General features: G+C 41.8%; 2 protein-coding genes across 3 annotated transcripts; one reads left to right on the forward strand and one right to left on the reverse strand.

The window, feature by feature from the left end:
• The first annotated feature begins 754 nt into the window (after nucleotides 1-754).
• LOC121709923 (prothrombin-like) lies at nucleotides 755-16,952 on the forward strand. 2 transcript variants are annotated; one of them, XM_042093647.1, is made up of 14 exons: nucleotides 755-900; nucleotides 1,596-1,750; nucleotides 1,854-1,878; nucleotides 2,173-2,238; nucleotides 2,328-2,439; nucleotides 2,804-2,937; nucleotides 6,161-6,478; nucleotides 10,379-10,489; nucleotides 11,623-11,749; nucleotides 14,124-14,291; nucleotides 14,557-14,730; nucleotides 14,858-15,036; nucleotides 15,243-15,313; nucleotides 15,477-16,952. In XM_042093647.1, the coding sequence occupies exons 1-14, from the start codon at nucleotides 789-791 to the stop codon at nucleotides 15,627-15,629; spliced, it is 1,905 nt and encodes a 634-aa protein (XP_041949581.1). In that variant the 5' UTR covers nucleotides 755-788; the 3' UTR covers nucleotides 15,630-16,952. The 2 variants fall into 2 exon arrangements, with proteins under 2 accessions (XP_041949581.1, XP_041949582.1); XM_042093648.1 differs by lacking the exon at nucleotides 6,161-6,478.
• A 10-nt stretch (nucleotides 16,953-16,962) lies between these two features.
• ddias (DNA damage-induced apoptosis suppressor) lies at nucleotides 16,963-20,264 on the reverse strand (the record flags this gene model as incomplete). Its single annotated transcript, XM_042092009.1, has 5 exons — nucleotides 16,963-18,165; nucleotides 18,414-18,522; nucleotides 19,371-19,526; nucleotides 20,024-20,072; nucleotides 20,246-20,264. Coding segments are annotated over 5 exons (1,533 nt in total), but the record flags the coding sequence as incomplete, so codon positions are not given.
• Between the last annotated feature and the right edge of the window lie 4,797 nt (nucleotides 20,265-25,061).

Genomic DNA, 25,061 nt, shown 5'->3' on the forward strand with positions numbered 1-25,061 from the left:
GCCCCCTTAAGACCAACATACATAAAAAAGGTGGACATCCTAGGCCCTACGGTTCTCGAGATATTCACAGAAAACTTTCTCCGGCCACCTACAGGCCAGTTGGTGTATAGTAACATAAATTAATTTATTGTGTGGCCCCCCATGAACGGAATTCCACGAAACTTGGCGTGCATACAGAGGGTGTCATAATGATCCTACACTTCCAATTTCGTGCAGTTTTGACTATGTTAAGTCACAGATACCTGCGATTTCAACACCTCATTTTTACTTTTTTGTGTTTAACTAGGTGGCGCTATACATGAAATGAGTGGTTATGGAATGGGTTGACATGGCCCCTTGAGATCAACATACAAAAAAAAATGGTCCTCCTAAAGCCTACAGTTCAAGAGATATTCACAGAAAAAGTCTGCCCTACCCTCCTTTCGGGGGGTCCAGTCCAGCGGGGGGGCTACTGATCAAAACGAAAAACGATGGTTCCATGCTATCCATGTGGGGTTACATGCCCACCAAGTTTCGTGTACCCCGGTCTTTCAGTGTCCCGGGAATCCTTGACGGAATTTTGGGCATGCTTCGCTGCGCGGCGGTCATAATAACTATGTAAAGCACAGTCAACACACACCAATCTAGCTTTACTTTTGCCTGATCCCGTCCCTGTTCTCAATAAGGTTACAGGTCAGGTGGAGCATTTCACTGTGAGCTCCAGTAGTTAAGTATTAACTAGTCAGGACCCTGTTTATGAGAGCGGAGGTCTGTGTCTAGGCATTGGGACGTGTGGGGTCCAAGATCTCATGCAGGATTTGTTTAGATTTCTTCAGCCACGGTTAAAAATGGGTGGAATTCCAGCAGCTCTGCTCCTCAGCGTCTTTCTCAGCTCGGTTCTTCAGGGCATGTATGCAGATGGTAAGATGAAATTATGATGTGGAGATATCGAGATATAGCTCACAAATCCAATGCACAAAGCGGTACTGTAAGAGCCATTTGTAGTCCCTGTTATTGTGGGTTAATCAGGTTTTACTTATTTTAGCCACTTGGGAATGTAGTGCACTGGATGTGAGTGGTGTGGAGGTAAACAGGTGTTTACTGACCAATTAACAAAGGTGTGGATGGGGGGGGGGACCTACAGTTCTTACTGTGACCGTACACAATTGGTAGCATACTACAATAGCCTATACAGCAACACAGCACAAGAGTGATTTATGTCAACTTCAAAATCTGCAATAAATGGGACACCACCCGACTGGACTGGACAACTGTTTTGGACATTAATATGTGCACGCGGTAAGAACAAAGTCCTTATAGGCAAGTCCTTCCACTTGGCTTCACGAAATCATGACACCAACCTCGCTCCAGCTGCAAGATCACAACACATGATTGGCACGATGTAGTCACATGTCAAATTTAGGCGGCGGAAGTGGCGGAATATGTGTAGACGACCGCCATGTTTGCGTTACAAACTAACCCCATACATTTCAATGGGAGATTCGTTGAGCGCTGTGTCTCCATGCAGAGGCTGAGGACGGTGCAGATGCTTAGACTACTCAAATGGTAGTCTTGTACATCTTGACATTTTCTCTAAGGTCTTGTTTTGTTTTTAGTATTTATTGACACCGAAAGAGCCTCTGAGGTTTTAATCAGAGCGAGGCGAGCAAATTCCTTTCTTGAGGAGGTGAAGCCTGGTGACCTGGAGCGTGAGTGTCTGGAAGAGATATGCGATCATGAGGAAGCCAGTGAAGTGTTTGAACAACAGCAGGTGAGTCTGGTGAAGACCACAGTTTTCAATGTTTAAAAGTTATTTTGGTGATGTTTTTCAAAGTACAGATAACAATGTTGCTTCTTTTCTCCTCTCCATTTAGGCTCAGTTTTGGTGGAAATACCAGGGTGAGATGTCACCGTTTCAATTGGACTCGCCCACAGTCAACATGCTTAGTTTGTTTGATCTATTTGTAGATGTATAAATAGGATCAGCTGAACTGGGGACAAAGTACAACTATAGACTACAGACCACCAGAACACTATTGTATTGATTAATTATGGTTACATTGAAAATGATTGGCTAAGTATATATCCCATTTAATATTTCAAATATCAGACCACACATATTTCAGCTAAATGAATGTAAATGTAGACCACAAAAACTTTGAATCACTGAAGATGTGCTTGGCTATTTTACAGGCTGCAATGGCCTGACATTGCCCAGAGATCCAAATTCTACACAGACTCTCAGAAACTGCTTGGATGGTAATTTTTTTTTTGCCATCATGTTATTATCAGTCATAATCAGGTGTCTTCACAAAAGTGCTGAAATTCAAAATGAAATGTGTATGCAGCATCCGGCGAGTGTTTTGTTGGGAATGGAGAGACATACAGCGAAGCAGTGGCCATCACCTCCAGTGGAAAGACATGTCAGTACTGGAGCAGCAACTATCCACACAGAATAACGTATGAACTAAACTCTTACATCATTAACTATCCACACAGAATAACGTATGAACTAAACTCTTACATCATTAACTATCCACACAGAATAACATATGAACTAAACTCTTATGCATCATTAACTATCCACACAGAATAGTGTATGAACTAAACTCTTACTGCATTATCAAATATCCACACAGAATAGTGTATGAACTAAACTCTTACTGCATCAACAACTTACCGATAATTGCTGATTCTTCTGTGTGACCCATTATTTGTGTTTGAGCATTATCCTATTACTAATTTCTCTCTGAATAATGTGAATTGCATCATCACATTAATGGCTTACTATCATGACACCGTTGTATTTCTACCAATTATGTAGAGAATTCAACACAGCCCTGGATGATTCTTTGAAAGAGAACTATTGCCGAAATCCAGATCAAAGTCCTGATGGACCTTGGTGCTTCACTCGTGATCCCACAGTCAGAAGAGAGAGCTGTGCTATTCCAAAATGTGGTAATTGTTCACCAAATATGAGTTTCAGGTTTTTCAATGGGAAACCAAAATAATGGTGGGTCATGTGTTCATATTTGCTATGAAAGACAAGGATAAAGGACAGGAAAGCGGATTAAAAAGATAGGAGTTGATTTTTGATCATTCCGAACCACACTGTAACGATTCTGTAGCTGGTTTAAAGTTATGTTTTATTTTCCAAGTAGTTAATTATAATTATTTTTTTAAGGGGTGCCAGGTAGCATAAGATACCACTTTCCAACACAAAATGTTACAGGAGCACACAGAGAAAGTGTCACAGTTATAACATTAACCCATGAGCCCCTTCAGTCAACAGTGAATTCAGATTCATCAAATTAAATAAATTTGTCTGGCCCTCACCAGAAGCACCACAATATTCACATCCTCATCATAAACATCAAAAATCACCATGAATTCATACACTCTACAGTTGAAACAGCACAATGACAGATAACAGGAAAACCCCAATGCTCAAATGTCCTTTTGAGTTTTGGCCCATTTAGTACTCCGTAGGTTCAACAAAACAATACCATAGTTTATGAGTTCATCTAGCCTGGCGAGCCATCCTATATCATTGAAACGTATAGTCTGGAATCGAACCATTCACCTGCTTAATCCAAGGGGCGGGCAGAGAATTGTCTTTCAAACTGCCTAGGCATGCAATAGGCCAGGGCTACGACCATGAGGAATGACTTAAGTGCATTGTGTTGCTCAACTTTCAAAGAAAAGCCCAACTTTCAAAGAGAAGTCCAACTCCTCCAAAGTTGACGCCAACGCCGATTCAAACAACCGCTCTTCGTTCGCCATAGCCACCTTCCTTGTTGTTCACCGTCGCAGGACTGAAGTAGGACAAGTTTAATGGTGGGGAAAGTACCAGCATTGCCGCTCAAAAGTGAAACGATCTCTGGATGTTACAAACAGTGCTGTACTTACAACAGACATGTGGACATCACGAACCACAGAGGCTTACTTAACTGTCTCATGCCATATTATTGATGAAAACTGGCAAATGCAAGCATATGTCTTGGAGACCTGTTGTTTTTCAGGACAACACACCGCTGACAACATTTGTTCAGAATTCATTACCGCTGGAGCAGTGTTTCCAAAGCCCCGCTACGCACACACCAACGCACACATCGCACCTACACTGATCGTTTGCCAGAGGAAATGTTTTCGTTTCACAAACACTGACTAATGTCCACCTTTCCCCGTTAGGCCCTACTCCGAAATACTCATATATTTTTTCAACCATCCTTTTGAAAGAACAGTGATTCCTTGTTTTCAAAACTGAACTAAAAAAAGACGTCTGACTAAGTGTTTTGTTATATTTACTGCTGATGAACTCTAGCCTAGAAATCTAGACGCTCACATGGTGATGTCTATCAGACAAAATTCAGGCCGTAATCACAGATAATGGTGCCAATATGGTTGCTGCTGTGCACAGAGCAGGGTGGAAACATTATCCATGCTTTGCACACACCTTAAATTTAGTGGTGAAAGACTCCATTAAGGCTCTCCCTGGTCTCCTGGACATCCAACGCAGATGTAGTGATATAGTAACCTTCTTTCACCACAGCACAAGAGCAGCAGAGAGGCTCAAAGAAATTCAAGAACAACAGAATTTTCCAGAGCATAAATTGATTCAATCAGTGGAAACGAGGTGGAATTCAGTGTTCTACATGTTTGAGAGACATGTTTGCATGAGCAGAAGGATGTGGTGACCACTGTGCTCTGTCTGCTTGGAAAGAGCTCACTGTGCCTAAGCGAGGAAGATTGGTCATTGATAAGTCTCTCCATTGATGCCCTGAGACCATTTGAGGAAATCACCAGAGAAATATCATCTGAAAAACATGTTTCAGTGTCAAAGGTGATTCCCCTGGTATCACTCCTTTTGAAATCAACTGCATCTAATGAACGCCAGGGTAACACGCTAGCTGCTGAGCTGTCAGCACAATGTCAGCGTCGTTTCAGAGGTATTGAAACCTGTTATGGTCTTGCTGTCAGCACCTACCTGGACATAAGATTTAAAAACCTTGGGTTCCGTGATATGGCAAATGTTGAACCTGTGAAAGCGCGACTCATTACTGAAATGCAGTTGATCAACCAGACCTCGGCCCCTTCAATGTCAGCCCCTCCAGAACCAAGCTCAAGCTCTGCCACCAGCTCTGCCTCATCAATGGCTCCTATGACTACCTCATGCTCCCCTGCAGGGGCTGGTGGGATATGGATGGAATTTGATTCCCAAGTACTGGCTTCCCAGCAGCATCGCACAACTGGCACAGATTCCCTAATTGAAATGCGCCGCTACACAGAAGAGAAGCCAGTTCCAAGGGCCACTTCTTTGGTGGAAAAAGAATGAGGCAACATTCCCCTCTCTAAGCAAGCTAGCAAGGAAACACCTGGGAGTCATTGCCTCATCAGTTCCATCAGAAAGGATCTTTTCAAAGGCTGGGCAGCTAGTGAGTGATAGAAGAAGTGCCATAAAAGGGAAAAATGTAAATATGTTGTTGTTTCTCAATAAAAACCTCTGACTTCAACAGGGGACAGGGCCCAGAAGGGGGGCTCAGGGAATGTAATTGCACAGGTATTTTAGTTCTTTGTTTGTTCTTCAGTAATAATTGTGTGCACTTTATTTCATTTGATTTTAAAACCAGAAAAAAGGGAGAGATTTTTGTTATTCTTTATTTTTATTTATTTATTTTTTTTTTTTTTAAAAAGGCTGTAAAATTTGGTTTGTATTCATTCTACAGTGCCTAATAACTAATAATTTTGTGCATTTCAATACATTAAAAAAAAAATATTGCCTAAAGAATTGATCATTCATTCACCTCAGAAATAATGAAATGCTCTCCCCTACACAAAAGTATTTTTTTAAGTAAAAAGTATCGTATTGGTATCGGTATCGGCAATACGGACCCTATATGTATTTGGTATCGGATCGATACCAAATTTTGCAGTATCGCCCACCACTATCTTTTAGCTCTGCCATGGCACTGACTTAATTACAATAACAGCCCCCACCTGGACTGACGATTGCCATTGTTAATTGGTAACTCGCAGCTGAGCACAAGCGAGACGTGGGCCGTCACAACACACATTAAAAAAGGGAAATATCCAATATTACAGTTCATTCACACAATGTATTTAGTGGCCTTCCAAGTGTAAATGATCCTGATTTTGTGGTTGTTTTTTTCTTTGTCATCAGACGGACCATTTGTTACTGCACCCCTCCCTACAAATCTCCCTCCCTTCAATGGGATCATTGATTACAACAGTTCAACAAACTGTCTTCTTGACAATGGCAAAGACTATAACGGAACCTTGTCTGTCACCATGAAGGGTTTCGCATGTCTGCCCTGGGCTACCCCTAAAGCTAAAAAGAAGGCTGCAGGACTCGAGTTTCTCCCCAACGTTGTACTGGAGGCAAACTACTGCAGAAATCCGGATAATGACACAGAAGGGCCATGGTGCTTTGTAGATCACCCCAATGTCACCATGGACTATTGTGACCTGCAGTTGTGTGGTAAGAAGATGACCAAGAGGGAAAATGCAGTGCTTGTCTTGTTTGGCTCAATGTTCCCAATAATGACTATAACCTTGAGGCCTTTTGGTTGATTAAAATCCACTTCTTTCTAAATGATTACATTCTTAAAACAAATGTAATCATTTAGAAAGACTATGTGTTATGTGTTTAAAACAGCACACATTATAAGTATAAGTATATATATTCTTTTGATCCCGTGAGGGAAATTTGGTCTCTGCATTTATCCCAATCCGTGAATTAGTGAAACACGGCACACAGTGAACACACAGTGAGGTGTAGCACACTCTAATCCCGGCGCAGTGCTGCCTGCATCAACAGCGTCGCTCGGGGAGCAGTGAGGGGTTAGGTGCCTTGCTCAAGGTCTGAGTCTACTGGTCGGGGCTCGAACCGGCAACCCTCCGGTTACAGGTCTGAAGTGCTAACCAGTAGGCCACGGCTGCCCGAAACATTGTGCTACAAACAACACAAACTGTGTTGTCCCTATAAGGACATAGATATGCCTAAAAACAGCACATTGTGTTATTTTCAACAAATTTCTTGTAAGAGTGTACATAGTATAACAAAATCAGTGTGTTAGAAACAACACAAATTGTGCTGTCCCTACCTGGACATAGAGGTGTGTTTAAAACTACACAAGCTGTGTTATTTTCAACACTTTTGCATGATCTTTGTCGTCCCTGTTCAACTGTATTTTAACTAAATTAAAGGGGAACTATGCAGTTTTTTTAACTTAACAGCTTCAGAGTCATTGGAATGGTTATATGACTTTTTTCGGGTTGAATGGTGGCTGTCTCGCTTCTCCCTAACGCCTGTGAGCGGAGAAACCACCCTTGTGTAACCCTCATGAAATTAGGGCTACTAATCTAGATGCTGTTACATGTATCTTCCTATGGAGGGCGCTCCATGTGCTGGAAGACTAGAGCATCCTACTAGCAAACATTCTCTCTCTCTACCAGCAACATATTTCCTGTGAACGTGCACCTGAAAGAGCTCTCGGTTTTGAGGATAAATAATAACAAAATACTCATGAAAAGTCGATTATTTTCTTATAGCTATATACATACAATATTAGTCTACTTTAAACGCAACTTTGAAGAAAGAAAAGTGATTCTGTTGAGTTTACAGCAAATTGGAACTCTGATTGGTTTTTGAAAGACCAGATCAGATTTGGATCCCAGATGGCGAGCCCAGCCCAGTGACACTGAGAATGATCTTGGAAGCGGTGTGGCCAACCGTACGATTTGTCTCAGAGAAACCCAAGATTTGTTAATTCGTTCATCGAACACCTGATAAGATTTATCACACTGTTGACTCAACATGGTAGTCACATCCGCACACAAGGGATTGAATTCCAAGGTTCCTTTCATTTTCACATTTTATTTGTTTGCAGAGCTCTTCCTTACCATTTAGTTTTGCCCATTTAATGCTGTGTACTTGCGCTGCTGTTTTGGAGGGAATGACACTGTCAATTGTTCAACTTATTAATTCCTTTTGTGAGTTAGTTATGCATACCTCTCTCCCGAACCTAGGTTGATGTTTATTGCTTGAATTACTGGTCCAGGTCTACGAGCGCTATTTGCAACTTTGGACCGGTGGGCCGACGGCCTCAGTGTCAGGAAGTAACTAGTGTAACAAATTGCTTTACTGCATTTACTCACATACATGCCGGGCACTGGCTAGAACAAGGTAGCGATGGAGTTTCTCAGGCAATCGTCATGACAGAGCCGGCGAAAAGAAGCAGAAAGCAAGTAAACCGTTGTCGAAGGAACAGAGAAAGAGGAAATGAAACAGATTGACCAATTGAGGAGTCGTAAATAATATACTCTGAGGCTGTAGGGGGAGCTCTGCAGAGAAACCTGCGAGGAAAAAGTGAATAAATTGCCAAAACTAGTTCCTCTTTAAGCCATACTGCCATGTCATTATCATTTATTGGGGGCCAAGCAGCGAAGCTGCGAGGACCTCGTTGTGTTTCTACGTTTTCCTATTATTATTATTATATACAATGGGAGTCTATGGCAGCCCATAGAACCGTATGGTAAAAAGTTGGGAAATTTGGCACACTGATTGGGGACGGTCCCATGATTCATGTCACCAAGTTTCATGTCGGCAACTCGAACCCTCTAGCGCCACCAACTAGCCTGGGTGTTCCCATGCTGCCTTGCGCGCGATTTGATTCACGCTGCTAAGGCAGCCTGGAGACCATGGAGCAAATTTTCGCCTGAGATAGGGAACCAATCACAGAACAGGGGGGAAAGCAAGACGATGATGAGCTATGCACATACGCATTTGATAGACATCCGTGGCACCCAATAAACGGATCTGGGCATTTTTTTTAAATACGAGAAAATTAACGTTTGGTTCCCAGACCACGTCTCATTGAGAAGTGGTGGCGCTAGCCAGGCTAGCCACCAACAGGCCAAAGTTGGAAGTGTGTTCACTCACGTAACTTTTGACCCGTAGGTCTGATTTTCAAAAGTCAGGTATCGTTGGAATTGGACCAAGCCGAGTTCAACGCACCCTATGATGTCATTTTTCGCCATGATGGATTTTCCGCCATTTTGGATTTCATCAAAAACACTTAAAATGTATCAGGGGTCACATACTTTCTCTGATTCCCACCAAATTTTACACAGATCATCTTCAGACCAAGCCTCACAAAAGTTATCACTTTTCGTCTTCGGAAGTATTACCGTTCGCCCGTAACAGCCAATCAAAATTTGCGGCGAAGCCACAAAACAGGAAGTGAGCTCATATCTCAGCAACCCTTGCATGTATCAAAGCCAAACTTGGTGCATGGACTCAGGACCCAATCAGGGGGACGCTCAAGAAATCTGGTGACCTTTGACATCTAGGGGGCGCTGTAATTAAGAAACATGCCTTTTGGCCTGTAGCTGCTGTTGTGCTTAGAATTAAAACGCACTAGTGGTGTCTGGTAATACTGTTGGAAGTCCTTAGGTTGACCCAAGCCAACTTGTGATGTCATCGTAATTGATTCGGCCGCCATATTGGATTTAATCAAAAACATGAATAACTATTCGCATGTCACAAATTTCAGCTGATCCTCACCAAAATTGGCAGAGACCATCTTCAGACCATGCCTTATCAGTGTATTTTTTCCTGGAACAATTGACAGAAGCGTTCGCCTGTAACAGCCAATCGAAATTTGCGGCGAAGCCGCCAAACAGGAAGTGAGCTCATATCTCAGCAACGCTTTCATGTATCAAAACCAAACTTAGTAAATGGTCCTCAGGACCCACCAGGAGGACGCTCAAGAAATTTGGTGACCTTTGACCTCTAGGGGGCTCTGTAATTGGCAAAAATGTATTTTGGCCTGTAGTTGCTGCATTATTCTGCAATGGACGTCAATGGTAGCCCATAGAACCGTCTGGTTCATCCTGATGATGCACAAATAATTTGGTGACCTTTGACCTCTATGGGGGCATTAAAATCACAGCAAGCATGATAATATTTCAATCGATCTTTTATTTTTGATGTGAAACTGATGACAGCGAGTTCCATCCAGTTAATTCTAAAGCGTGCGTGCAAGAGTGGGGCAGGGTGGGACGGGCACGGGCGATTGCGGCGGTGGGTTGGCTGGGTGAGGGGGCGGCGACACTCAGCCCTGGTTCAGCCCCACAAAATCAGTTATGTTTTGATGTGAAACTTGACCTTGTAACTCAGCCAATCTTGGGTTGTATGGCATGGAACTTGCTGTGACTGCTTAAGGCTATATGTCTGATGCAACGGCATTGACTTACATGGCAAATCTGGCCTGCTGAGCTGGTCTGCTTGGCCCCCTCATTGCTGCTTGCAGCTATATTTATTATTATTATTATTATTATTATTATTATTATTCACATCTTGCTTTTCTCTTGGCAGATGATCCACTAGAGAGTGAAGCAGATGATGTTAGGCAGGAAAGCCGATGGGGACAAACTGGTCCTAGAAAATCTTTCTTCAATCCCCAGAGTTTTGGCAATGGGGAGCAGGGTAAGTAAGAGAGAACGTATGTGCAAGCTGGTCACCACCTGTTTTACCACCACCACCTATAATAAATTGCACTATAGCTTTATGTCTCATGGAAAAACCTAAAAAAGAAAAGAAATCCAACATTTGGTTCTAGTAGTTCTCTGGGGAAAAACATCCCACATCAAGATAATTATGTTAAAGAATGTTATGTTAAAGATATATGCCACAATTATTGGCACCTCTGAACAATCTTCTAAACAAAATTCTATGAGGAATTGGAATGGAGAATTACATAATATAGTTGCTTTTTCGGGTCACCAAGTCTCTAGAATACATCTGACACATCCTCCATGCTAATACATTATTTAGGCAAGAAAAAGCCTTTCTTGTCATTTAATCACAAATGAAAGTGCTAATTTGCTAAACAATACAGAGAATTTGTCTGGAATCATATTTCACGGTCACTCAAGGTGGATATGGTATACATAAGGATGGCTATACTGAAAAGATCCATATACTTACTAATATTTATGATGGAGGATCTATGATGTAGGTTGTTTTTTTTTCCAAATGACATTTTCTGCTCATGTAAACATCTATCCATTTTGTATTTTATTTCAGAAATTATTGGTTATAGGTTATAAAAGTTATAACTTACTATGTATAGAACAGAGGTTCTCAATTGTTTTGGTTCCAAAGACCCACTGTGGAGACAAAAAATATTCTGAGGACCTCATAATCGTATAAATGAAGCATATGCCATTTGTGTTCTCTGAAGTTGTGAGGTTCACTATCCTGTGTTTTCTGGCAAGTGTGAATTTGATATTTTGTCAACTTCAGATTTTGCATCACTTGATAACATGGCCAGACTCAAACATTTCCCCACACTCATCAACTAACTAATTGGCCAATAAACTAGCAGCAGTAGGAACGGTTCTTTGGTAACTGATTCAAGATCAATCTTAATGTGGGTGGGAGCAAACAGACACAATTTACTTGTTTTATTGATGAAAAAGGTCCTCATCTGTAGATATGATTTTTTAAAATGATAAACCACAGCTTGGGCTCTGGGTTGCAGACCCCACTTTCAGAACCACTGGTATAGAATATCTGAATAGTTTTATTGATGTATGCATTCCTTTTCCTGTCTTCAGTGTGTGGAGAACGCCCAATGTTTGAGAAAATAGGAAAAGCTGATTCAAGAGAACAAGAATTATTAGACGAATCTCGTCAACCGAGAATTTTGACAAGGGACAATGCAGAAATTGGAAGTGCCCCATGGTAAAGAGCAAATACTACCAATCGTATAGCTATCTGATCTTACATCTTCTGAAGACCACTAATCTTATGTAGCCTATATAACTATCTGATCTTACATCTTCTGAAGACCACTAATCTTTTGTATATAGCTATCTGATCTTACATCTTCTGAAGACCACTAATCTTTTGTATATAGCTATCTGATCTTACATCTTCTGAAGACCACTAATCTTTTGTATATAACTATCTGATCTTACATCTTCTGAAGACCACTAATCTTTTGTATATAACTATCTGATCTTACATCGTTTGAAGACCACTAATCTTTTGTATATAGCTATCTGATCTTACATCGTTTGAAGACCACTAACTTTATGTATATATCTGATTTTACATCGTTTGAAGACCACTAACTTTATGTATATAGCTATCTGATCTTACATCGTTTGAAGACCACTAATCTTATGTAGCCTATATAGCTATCTGATCTTACATCGTTTGAAGACCACTAACTTTATGTATATATCTGATGTTACATCGTTTGAAGACCACTCATTTTATGTATATATCTATCTGATCTTACATCGTTTGAAGACCACTAATCTTATGTATATAGCTATCTGATCTTACATCGTTTGAAGACCACTAATTTTATGTATATAGCTATCTGATCTTACATCGTTTGAAGACCACTCATTTTATGTATATAGCTATCTGATCTTACATCGTTTGAAGACCACTAATTTTATGTATATATCTGATCTTACATCGTTTGAAGACCACTCATTTTATGTATATATCTGATCTTACATCGTTTGAAGACCACTAATTTTATGTATATAGCTATCTGATCTTACATCGTTTGAAGACCACTCATTTTATGTATATAGCTATCTGATCTTACATCGTTTGAAGACCACTCATTTTATGTATATAGCTATCTGATCTTACATCGTTTGAAGACCACTAATCTTATGTATATAGCTATCTGATCTTACATCGTTTGAAGACCACTAATCTTATGTATATAGCTATCTGATCTTACATCGTTTGAAGACCACTAATCTTATGTATATAGCTATCTGATCTTACATCGTTTGAAGACCACTAATTTTATGTATATAGCTATCTGATCTTACATCGTTTGAAGACCACTAATCTTTTGTATATAGCTATCTGATCTTACATCGTTTGAAGACCACTAATCTTTTGTATATAGCTATCTGATCTTACATCGTTTGAAGACCACTCATTTTATGTAGCCTATATAACTATCTGATCTTACATCGTTTGAAGACCACTAATTTTATGTATATAACTATCTGATCTTACATCGTTTGAAGACCACTAATCTTATGTATATAGCTATCTGATCTTACATCGTTTGAAGACCACTAATCTTATGTATATAGCTATCTGATCTTACATCGTTTGAAGACCACTAATTTTATGTATATAGCTATCTGATCTTACATCGTTTGAAGACCACTAATCTTTTGTATATAGCTATCTGATCTTACATCGTTTGAAGACCACTAATCTTTTGTATATAGCTATCTGATCTTACATCGTTTGAAGACCACTAATCTTATAGCTATCTGATCTTACATCGTTTGAAGACCACTAATCTTTATGTATATAGCTATCTGATCTTACATCGTTTGAAGACCACTAATCTTTTGTATATAGCTATCTGATCTTACATCGTTTGAAGACCACTAATCTTTTGTATATAGCTATCTGATCTTACATCGTTTGAAGACCACTAATCTTTTGTATATAGCTATCTGATCTTACATCGTTTGAAGACCACTAATCTTTATGTATATAGCTATCTGATCTTACATCGTTTGAAGACCACTCATTTTATGTATATAGCTATCTGATCTTACATCGTTTGAAGACCACTCATTTTATGTATATATCTGATCTTACATCGTTTGAAGACCACTAATTTTATGTATATATCTGATCTTACATCGTTTGAAGACCACTAATCTTATGTATATAGCTATCTGATCTTACATCGTTTGAAGACCACTCATTTTATGTATATATCTGATCTTACATCGTTTGAAGACCACTAATTTTATGTATATATCTGATCTTACATCGTTTGAAGACCACTAATCTTATGTATATAGCTATCTGATCTTACATCGTTTGAAGACCACTAATTTTATGTATATATCTGATCTTACATCGTTTGAAGACCACTAATCTTATGTATATAGCTATCTGATCTTACATCGTTTGAAGACCACTAATTTTATGTATATATCTGATCTTACATCGTTTGAAGACCACTCATTTTATCTGATTTTACATACCGGTATTTGTACCCCATTTTTGTCACTGAACCCATCACCTGAAAATGAAATTGTACCTATAACAGGCAGGTGATGCTGTACCAGCGTAGTCCCCAGGAGCTGCTGTGTGGGGCTAGTTTGATCAGCGATGAGTGGGTCCTCACTGCCGCCCACTGTATCCTCTACCCTCCATGGAACAAGAACTTGACCAGTGAAGACATACTTGTTCGGCTTGGCAAATACTCTCGCTCAAAGTGAGTACCGGTAGGTGATTGCCACCGTTGTTTTGGATGTTTATGATACAGGTGGCTTTTTTTTATGTGAATATAGTGGAAAAGCCCCCCCCCCCCCAAGTCAACTTCTGTTTAATGATATTGATGATTGCGCTTACAGTTCATGAAAGCCAAACATGCGTATCTCAAACTATTAGAATAAAATGGTTATAATACAGAAATGTCGACCTTTTGAAAATAAATTAACTAATCTGAAATAGTTCATTTATACACTTGGTTTATCCAGGTTTGAGAGAGGGGTCGAGCAGATCAAGGGCCTTGATAAAATTATTGTCCATCCTAAATACAACTGGAAGGAGAACCTTAACAGTGACATTGCTCTCCTGCATATGAAGAAGCCCATAGAATTTTCAGCTCATATCCATCCAATTTGCCTACCTACTAGGCAGGTGGCTAAAGAGTAAGTTGAATCTTTTATACATTACAGAAGAAGAGTTTATGAAAAAACAGTATTTCAAATCAAGCACATATACTTGAGGCACACTGTCATATACGCTGATAAAATGAGTTGTCTTCTCTCTCTCTAGATTGATAATGTCTGGATTTGTGGGTCGTGTGACAGGTTGGGGGAACCTCTTTGAGAGATGGTCGTCTTCTCCAAAAGCAATCCCTTCAGTCCTTCGGCAGGTCCACCTGCCCATTGTTGATCAAGACACCTGTCAGTATTCTACCTCAATTCGTATCACAGACAACATGTTTTGTGCCGGTAAGGGGTTGCCTAAATCTGAGCTAAATCCAAATTTAATCACAGTGCAACCGGCAGTGGTGATCTGGGTACTATAATCACAGTGTGTACACATGTGGGGTGACATTAGCATCGTTTTGACAAAGCATGGACAACGTATGCTTGTATGCTTGTAATGTACAGTATTAGTTGAATGGAATGTAACAGTCAAATGATTTGAATTTTAGGATTCAGACCAGAGCAAAGCATCTATGGCGATGGTTGTGAAGGGGACAGTGGCGGCCCTTTTGTCATGAAGGTAGACTGTTCTAAAACTTTAATTCTTATTTTTAGAATGAAATACAAGTCTTGTATTGTGTGCATGATTACACGTAGGACACTCAATTGTTGTATCATTTTCTTTTAAATATTCATTCATCAATCAATCAATAATATTTTTTTCTGGCTTTTCTCCTCTTCAGGATCGTACAGATAATCGCTGGTATCAGATTGGTCTTGTGACTTGGGGTGAAGGTTGTCACCAGGATGGAAAATATGGAATCTACACTCATCTATTCCGCATGAGGAGGTGGATGAAGAAGGCCATTGAGGCTGCATATGACAATGATGAATAATAACATTCTTTTTTTTAATATATATATATATTTTTTTCAATTATGAGATGTTTTCCCATTTTAATCCAGTTTGACTTAAGTATGTCGAATTGAGAACAATGGTTGTTTTATCAATTCCCATTTGCTTGCTACGTTGAGTAAATATACCATCTATGAATCATCTGCTAGCCCGTACTGGGAATTTAATACATTGAAAGAAATAACTCAATTGGTTCATACAGTGATTCCCAGTCCTGCATGTTGAAGGATTTCCCATCATAATAATTACGGGTTGCCTCTAAAGTTGCCCTATTTTCTCATAAACATAATATTTCTGATAAAAAGTCACACCATTTCTGCATTATATCTGATAAGCCTAAACAAATGTTTTATTCCAGACACTTTTTTGGATGTATCCTGAATTACTTATCCTGGGTTGACCTAGTCGCATGTCCTAGCTTGGCACGTAAAGCAGTCCAAGCATAGTACATTCATCTATGTCCAGTGGCAAAATCCAAGATGGCTGACAAAAAATACAGATAACTCCATATCAGTTCAGTCAACCTTGACACCATGGTCTCCGATTTTTGCTCATTATTTGTCAAAACAGTTCCCCAATGTTATGACTAAAATATCAGCCTGATATTTTATTTCGTTGCTCATGAATTACTTTTCAATTATGGATAGACACCCTAGAAAAATCACAGCAATTGCTAGTATTTTATATAAGATATGCATCTTTTTGATAGCCCTCTCCTGTCTAAAAAGGCATGTGACATCTCAAGCATTTTCTATGGTGTGATGTTTAGCGAACCTTATAGGTATTGGGTTTAAAATCCAGATGATGAGACCTACATAGTTCTTTGCCATATTGCTGAAACCTATTTTTGAAGACTACTTAAAAAATATCTAACTGGCAGGTTTCCCTTGCCCCAATATCCTTATCCTAGTTTTTGACGAGCACTCGCAAACAGTCTGAGGAGGTAGTTCTCTGTGAACATACATCATAAATGTATACTTTTCTGTTTGCTGTCTATAGTATAGTATATGCTGTTCCAGGACAGGAAGTTGTCAAAGGACTGAATTGGATGAGGGGAAGATGATATCAGCTCATTATTAACTTCTTTTATTAAAAGCAATTAGTGTTAATTTTATTGTGCAATATAGCATTTCATTTCATTCAAACGCAATGTACATTTAATTTCATACAAATTATATTTACATCATCTTAACAAATATTATTTTCAGCTTGATAATAAATATCAATTCAAATCATGATAAAGGATGATTATTATCATCATTATATTATTATTATTATTATAATAATAATAATAATAATAATAATAATGTCTTTGCATTAATCAATGAAAAGGTCTTTAGACAAATCGGCATCTTCTGTTGGCAGTCCAGTGGATAACGCTGCAACACAGCAGTGGTCATCTCGAACACAGCGCTTAGTCTGACTGTCCGTCCTACTTCCTAATTCCCAGAGACGCAGCCCCCGAGGAGACACTTCCTTGTGCTGGTTGGCGTCTCTACAGACCCGTGCTTTCTCTGGAGCCCTTGTGCCACGAATGGGAGTGGACTGGGAGACTGGAGCCAAACGTGGCGTCACGGAGCGAAGAGCTGCAGATGTCCGAGGTCTGCGTCCAACCTGCCCAGATCGCCGAAAGTCGTGTCTGTCCAGACTGGACACGTCGAAAAGCTCTGCAGAATAGTCGTACTCCTCTTCGGCGTCGTAGACGAGGTGCTCTGGTGTGGTGGCCGTGTCTTCCTGACCGTCAAAGCCACAGGCCGGTTCTAAGGAGTCTGCCTGATGGGATCTCTCTCTGGAGTGCATCAGGTTCTGATTGGCCAAAGATTCGGACGATCTGGGACAAGAGGAACGAGACAGAGACTCGGTCAAGAGTTTGTCCCGTCTTGTCAATCGAGTAAACGAATAAGCTAACAGTTCATCTAGGAAAAAAGATTGAGATAAAGAGCCAACTGATGATTCGACTGGAATACATGACGTTGGAGAAAAGGATCCAGTCAGCTCTTTGTCCCTGGATGTTTCACCGTATCCCGACTCCTGGCTGACAGACCCTTGATACTTCTGACCATGACGTCCATCACAGCAGCTGCATGTTGCCACGGCAGCAGAGACATCAGAGATGTCGGTCCTGCACGTCTCAACCAGGTCTGAGACAGACCGTTCCGGGGAGTCCACCGACACGCAGCTCAACCCCGGTGAGCGCTGCAGAGGTAGGGGGAAGGCAGCATCGGCCGCCTCGCTCAAATGCAAGTACGATCCTCCAGGACAGAGCTGCGAGTAGTCATGGTAACTGCCCTGATCAGAGTCCCGTGAGGCCTCCTGAGGGCAGCTACCCTCTGAGGGTCCACACACACGCAGGAGGCTCTGCAGGTACTGGACTACGGTACAACCAAAGACCCCTTCGTTTGGCAGAGTGATCTTACTTGCAATGTACTGCTCTGAAGGTCCCCTCATCGAGCCTGGCCACTGAACTGGAGACTGTTGCCTTCCTGGTGGTCTGTGTTCTCCAATGTTGCCAGGCAACTACAATAAACAGAACACAGCTGAATTACAGAACTGAGGGTGACTTCAAGTCATTTTTATAGCACATTTAAAAACAACAGGAGATGGTGTGTGTGTGTGTGTGTGTGGAATAGGATGTTAAAGGTAGAATCACCAAAGAAATACATTAGCTGCATGTCAAGAATAATAAAAAGGTATCATCTCTGCTAGGGATGTTATAATGGAGTGACGTGTCTCCTCATTTGACTAAGTAGCAGTCATGAAAGTACCTTGATTCCTAAAAGCACGCATCTTCCGATGAAGCAGTCATCCAGGGATCTCCTGAGCAGCCCCTCAGTCATCTGGACCCCCCTGCTTTCTTTAGAAGCATTCAGATATCTGCATACACACATACGAGTCAACATCAGTGTCCTTTATGCACACACACACACACACACACACACACACACACACACACACACACACACACACGAGTCAACATCAGTGTCCTTTACACACACACACGAGTCAACATCAGTGTACTTTACACACACACACACACACACACACACACACACACACACACTTTTGCAGCATGCATCATGTTTTTTGCTTTGTTTTAGAAAGTCCTTACCACACACACCATATACTAATCTCCCCTCTAATGAGCCATATTTCAGTAGTTACGTGCAGGGCAACCTAATTAGTTACTGTTCCATACTGAACAGAGTGAACAGCCAGTCTAATCAACTAGACAAACAGACAGACACTATGATCCATCCCTAGTCTTCCTCTGCATTTGACCCATCTGTGGTTAGGGACACACACACACACACACACACACACACACACACACACACACACACACACACACACACAGTTGGGTGTTAAAAAAGGAACAAATATTGCATGTAAAACAAAATAGGGGCAGAGTGGAACAAGATTACTGAGATTTCAAGCTTGAGCTCAAAAGTATTATGGAGAGAAGTATGAATTGAGGAAATGTGGGAGACAGATGGGTTACAGCTTTTAATGAAGATCATAAAAAAATACTGCTTAATACATGCATTGCTTAATAATGAAATGCAAAGCAAAACATGTTTCTTGTGTGATTTGTATTCTCTGTCTTTGGAATATCCCAGATGGATTTCTCCTAAGGAGACAATGGAGGCCAAGATCATACACACAAATGCATGCGCGCACGCGCACGCACACACACACACACACACACACAAGTGGGACCTCACCGGTGGAGTTGTCCTGCTGGCACGCCAAAGAAGGAGTCCAGGCAGCTCCCAAACACAGTCACTCCGAGCACATCACAGTCTTTGGACACGCGGAGCGATAACCTGTATCTGTACCCAGCAGCCTCTGTGTCCCGTCCACATTTAACACAACTCCATCTTAACACACACAAGTGGAAGGCAGAAACAGACTTAACACACGTTTTTACATTTTCCTAGTTCACACATTTTGTGGCACACTACCACAACTCCTTGAAATAAATACATTTTCGTAGATAAATATGCGTTTCTCTGAAACCCTGTAACACCCCTTATGTTAGTATGCCCTTCAATGTCTCATCTCTGATCTGCTCGTGTTGTGCGTTTCCTTAGATTCAACTGTCTTAGGGAACAAAGGTTTGTTTCACTAATTATTTCATACAAGCTTACATCACATACCACTTGGAGGTGCAAACAATATCAGAGTTTTGGTTGATTTTTTTCTCACTAAATGATAGCCAAGGAGCTAGAAGTGAACATACATGGATGGCGGTGCTTTCATTAGGCTATACAAATAAACATGACAAAATACTTTTATAACCCTTGAGACAGCTCTTTTTCTCTGTGATCACAATGGCGATGCAGCTTTTGTTTGCACCTCCAACAGCATAGCATACATGTTACTGCCCACAAATGCCCGTCTGTTTGTGATAGATATTAGTAGGCCTATGTAAACAGGAAGTAACCGGGGGCAGGGTAAAATACGGATACGTCCGTTAAAAAAGTTGTTTACATCAGCCATATAACGTTGCACTTTGTCATCAGACAAACGTCGATACGTTAACGTTAGGTAACATAACTTGATTTTTTTTTTTTAAAGTTATTGTTGTGCCGCTTACCTGGAGATCTGCCCGTTTGAACCAGACGTTAAGTCAACTCTTGAAAAACAGTTCAGGCAGCATGGGTACAAAATGCTGGTATCCTGAATAGACAGAACTGTACACCGAAATAAAGCTATCTTGGACATACCAATGGAACACTGGATAAATAAGATAACTAGTCTTAAATCCGTGGATGATTTTCAGGATACTGCACCATGATTCTTCTCCTCGGCATGTATACGCCTTATGTATATGTCTGCTGAGAACTTTTTTGTTTTTCCCGGGTTCTTATTCGCCTTCGGTAAAGATAGCGTTCCTGGGTTATCGACTGACACCTACAGGCGTGGAGGTGGCACAACATGTGGAGGGCATTTCAGGGGACTCCTGAAGCCTCCACGCTGAACAACAATCAAAATGTAGGCTACCTAAAGGGACGACGACGACAACTCACTGATAGTTTATTCTGCATATTGTTTGCATGTTTCTTCATTACATAGAATGTATTCCAATACGAAACATCGATGAAGGAAGGTGCCTGCGTAATAGCCCCAGTGAAATGCTCACCATGGCTACTCTGTTGGTGATAGGGTTTTTTTTGCCCACAACGGTTTCTTTATTATTAGTGATTTTGTGTTTGATTGTAAATAGGCCTGGTTGTTTATTATAATAATAATAAGTTTTATTTGTATAGCACCTTTCATACACAGAATGCAGCTCAAAGTGCTTTACATTTGAAGCATGTAACACAATAATAGTCAGTCAGTCATTATCAATCACTTTTCTTCATTGCTGGGGCCGTTTATGATCCACTCAGCAACATATCAAAAATATAGAAAAATAACATGTCATAAGACTGGCAGCCTTAACCCTTTACCCCCCATAAGCACGCCATATGGCAACTGTGGCAAGGAAAAACTCCCATATTCCAGGAAGAAACCTTGAGCAGAACCTGACTTAATAGGGGGAGCCCATCTTCTTCTGGCTGGCTGCGCGCTCCAATGGCAGCAGATGTAGAATAATCTGAAAAAGTAGTCTACAGGATAAGATGAGTAAACTAAAAGCTTTCCTGTACAGGTATGTTTTCAGATCTTTTTTAAAAATATTTACTGAACTTGCCTGCTTGATGTACAGAGGCAGGGTGTTCCATAGTTTTGGGGCATAATGGATAAAAGCAGCTTCTCCACTTTGCTTGTGGAGCACTTTGGGTACGATTAAAAGATTAGAATTGGATGATCTAAGTTTCCTTTGTGGTTGATAAGATATTATATAGTCTTTGGCTGCTGCAACCCTCTATCTATAGCAAAAGGAATTATCATCTCTCCTGTGAAATTACCATAGAACAAAATAGACTCTAAAACCAAATCCTTGCATCCAAAGATGAACATCTTGAAACTCACATTGACAACAACACACAATTTAGTCTGAATACAGTCTAGATACAGAGTTCAACATTTTCCAATAGGCGTTTCACATAGCAGTGAAGCATTTCAGACAGGAGGGGGCGCTCTGTGTACATCTCTTGCACCGATGGGACTGACAAAGTTCACAAAGTAGGCTACACACAACACTTTAGAATGATTTTCTACACCCCCCCCCCCCCCATCTCTCTCTGTGCTCTGTGTGTGTGTGTGTGTGTGTGGTGTGTGTGTGTGTGTGAGAGAGAGAGAGAGAGAGAGAGAGAGAGTGGAAGAAAGAGTACTCATGTCCACTGCGCAGAGTCAGGCCCAGGTCAGGCCCCTGTGTGTGTGTGTGTGTGTGTGTGTGTGTGTGTGTGTGTGTGTGTGTGTGTGTGGAGGGGTGGTGGTGGGTGGGGGGGGGGGGCAGTCCTAATCCCCCAGGAAAAGCAGGCAGGTTCTCTACGCTCTGGGGGGAAGCTCCGCAAACTCAAAGCATCTGGCTGCGCAGTGGCCATGTTTGCTTCCCAGGAAATGTTCTTCTGGGCACGCCGCAACGACGGAGGAAAAACAGAGAGAAATGAAATAAACAGAGTGGAGAGTGGAGAGAGTCGGAGCATCAAAGACGCCGGCAGGGCAGATGAAACAGCCCAAATATTCCCCTGATTACTGTAGGGCCTTTCCCCGCACACACACACACACACACGCATGCACGCACACACACACACACACGCATGCATGCACACACGCACACACACACACACACACACGCATGCACGCACACACACACACACGCATGCACGCACATACACACACACACACACGCATGCACGCACACACGCATGCACGCACACACACACACACACACACACGCATGCACGCACATACATACACACATACACACGCACATACACCTACACCCACACACACACACGCGCATGCTCACACACACACACGCACACATGCACACACATACATACACACACACACACACAAGCAGGCATGCACACACATACATACACACGCACATACACTTCCACACACGCACACACATGCATGCACACACACACAACAAGCTCGCACAAACACACACACACACACACTTTTTGTAAATTTCTTGTTGTTGAAAGAGCATTTGTAGGACTATGTGAGCATTTGTAGGACTATGAGTGTATCAAGTTGGATTTGAATGTACAGTAATTTGAGAGCACGGCTAGTAGAGTGTAGTATGTGGAGGACCTCATCAGGAGAGTGCAAACTCCTCCTCTCTTCTCATCTCTTTCAGGCCAGTCCTCACATCATCCTCAGCCCTGACCCAAAGGACCGCTGAGCAGGGCATAGGTCCACACCAGAACAGTCCTCACATCATCCTCCGCCCTGACCCAAAGGACCGCTGAGCAGGGCATAGGTCCACACCAGAACAGTCCTCACATCATCCTGACGCGCTTAACGGCAGACTCTGTGGAAGGAGGGGGGGGGGTTTGGGATATTATGTGAAGGACACAGCAGAGCTGAGAGAGAGAAAAAAAGGTAAAGATGGAGGGAATGGAGTACACACGCACGCACGCACACACGCACGCACGCACGCACACACATACACATGCGCACGCACGCACACACACGCACATACACATGCGCACGCACGCACGCACACACACACACGCACACACACACACACATACACATACACAGAAGTTGATCATGTTTTCATAAACAAAATAAAAACATTGGTCAGTTTTAGACGTGTGAATGCATATATGTATGTTTCTGCATATGACTGTGTGGTCGTATGTGCACACTGACACCAGGTGAAAGACACCCTGCATCCTGGACCAGTGGTCATTAAACACATGTACTTCCCTGTTCCTCAAAGCACTAGACATACACTGTGTGTGTGTGTGTGTGTGTGTGTGTGTGTATGAACAGGACAGGGGATCAGAGAGTGTGTTGATCTGGTGTGTGGGTGGAATCTTAACAGAGGGAGAGGAAGAACACTTCATCCCCCAAAACAAAGCCCTACAATTACCCCCCCCTCCCTTATGGGACAAAAGACCACAGAAACACACACACACACACACACACACTCTTTACATTTATTCATTTGACAGACATGTTTATCCAAAGCAACCTACAGCAACAGAATAACATTTAAGCATTTTAAGTGAAGCTGCAGAGCTGCAGCTACAGCAATAGAACACGTTGTAAGGCACAGTGCAGAGGAGACTATAGCTACACTGCGTCTGGCAATACTAGTACTAGAGGGTAGAAGTGCCTACATATTAAGTAGTCAAAGTGACACACACATACACAGACACACACACACATATATAAATATAATGTGTGTGTGTGTGTGTGTTTCTGTGTATGTGAGGGGTCAGTTAAAACCAGAGGACTGCAGTGAATTGACAGCCAGTGCAGTTTTATTGGCCTCCTAGGTCAAGAGTCAGAGCTGGAGATTCCTCAGCATGATACATCAAAGACGCGTTCTGATAACCCCTCTAACATACACACACACACATGCTTGTTCGCACGCACTCACACACACACTCTTACAAATGTGCTAATAGACACAAATGTACATACACGGACACAAAACACTCAGACTGTCTTACACACACAAACATTCATGCATGCTCTTAACTGCAACACGCGCACACACACACATCCACAAACCCTAACTTGAACCCAACCCTGATCAGTTTTTTTTAAGTATATTTTTTGGACTTTTTGACTTTATTCGGATAGGACAGTGAAGATAGACAGGAAGGAGTGGGAGAGAGAGAGATGGGGTGGGATCTGTACATGACCGCAGGTCTTATTCGAACCTGGGTCCCCGTGGGCACTTGGACCCGTGCATGGTATAGGTGCTGTAGTCTGTTGCGCCACAGCGCCCCCCAGTGGCTGCAGTTTTGAGAGTAGCCTCTAATAGTGTATGGCTCTTTGTATATAGGCCCAACATGAGTGCACCGACACTTCCTGTCACTTGCCTACGCACACCAGGGTGGACATTTCTAATGGTGCAGATAAAAATAAAACTGAATGGTAATGAACACAGTGGTGTGTGGGGTTGGATGCTGGTGTGTGGTGTGTGGGGTTGGATGCTGGTGTGTGGAGTGGGATGCTGGTGTGTGATGTGTGGTGTGTGGTGTTGGATGCTGGTGTGGGGTGTGTGGAGTTGGATGCTGGTGTGGGGTGTGTGGAGTTGAATGCTGAGGTGTGTGGTGTGTGGGGTTGGATGCTGGTGTGTGATGTGTGGGGTTGGATGCTGAGGTGTGGGGTTGGATGCTGGTGTGTGGGGTTGGATGTTGGTGTGTGGTGTGTGGGGTTGGATGCTGAGGTGTGGGGTTGGATGCTGGTGTGTGGGGTTGGTGTGTGGGGTTGGATGTTGGTGTGTGGTGTGTGGGGTTGGATGCTGAGGTGTGGGCTTGGATGCTGAGGTG

Source organism: Alosa sapidissima, chromosome 5 (genome assembly GCF_018492685.1).
Source record: "Alosa sapidissima isolate fAloSap1 chromosome 5, fAloSap1.pri, whole genome shotgun sequence".
Taxonomy (NCBI): Eukaryota; Metazoa; Chordata; class Actinopteri; order Clupeiformes; family Clupeidae; genus Alosa; species Alosa sapidissima.

Bases quoted from the DNA above. Each gene is read 5' to 3' on its own strand.
- LOC121709923 (XM_042093647.1), top strand. From the start codon at position 789: ATGCAGGATTTGTTTAGATTTCTTCAGCCACGGTTAAAAATGGGTGGA. The intron at 11,750-14,123 runs GTAAAGAGCAAA...TACCTATAACAG, and splicing joins GAAATTGGAAGTGCCCCATG to GCAGGTGATGCTGTACCAGC. The intron at 14,731-14,857 runs GTAAGTTGAATC...CTCTCTCTCTAG, and splicing joins ACTAGGCAGGTGGCTAAAGA to ATTGATAATGTCTGGATTTG.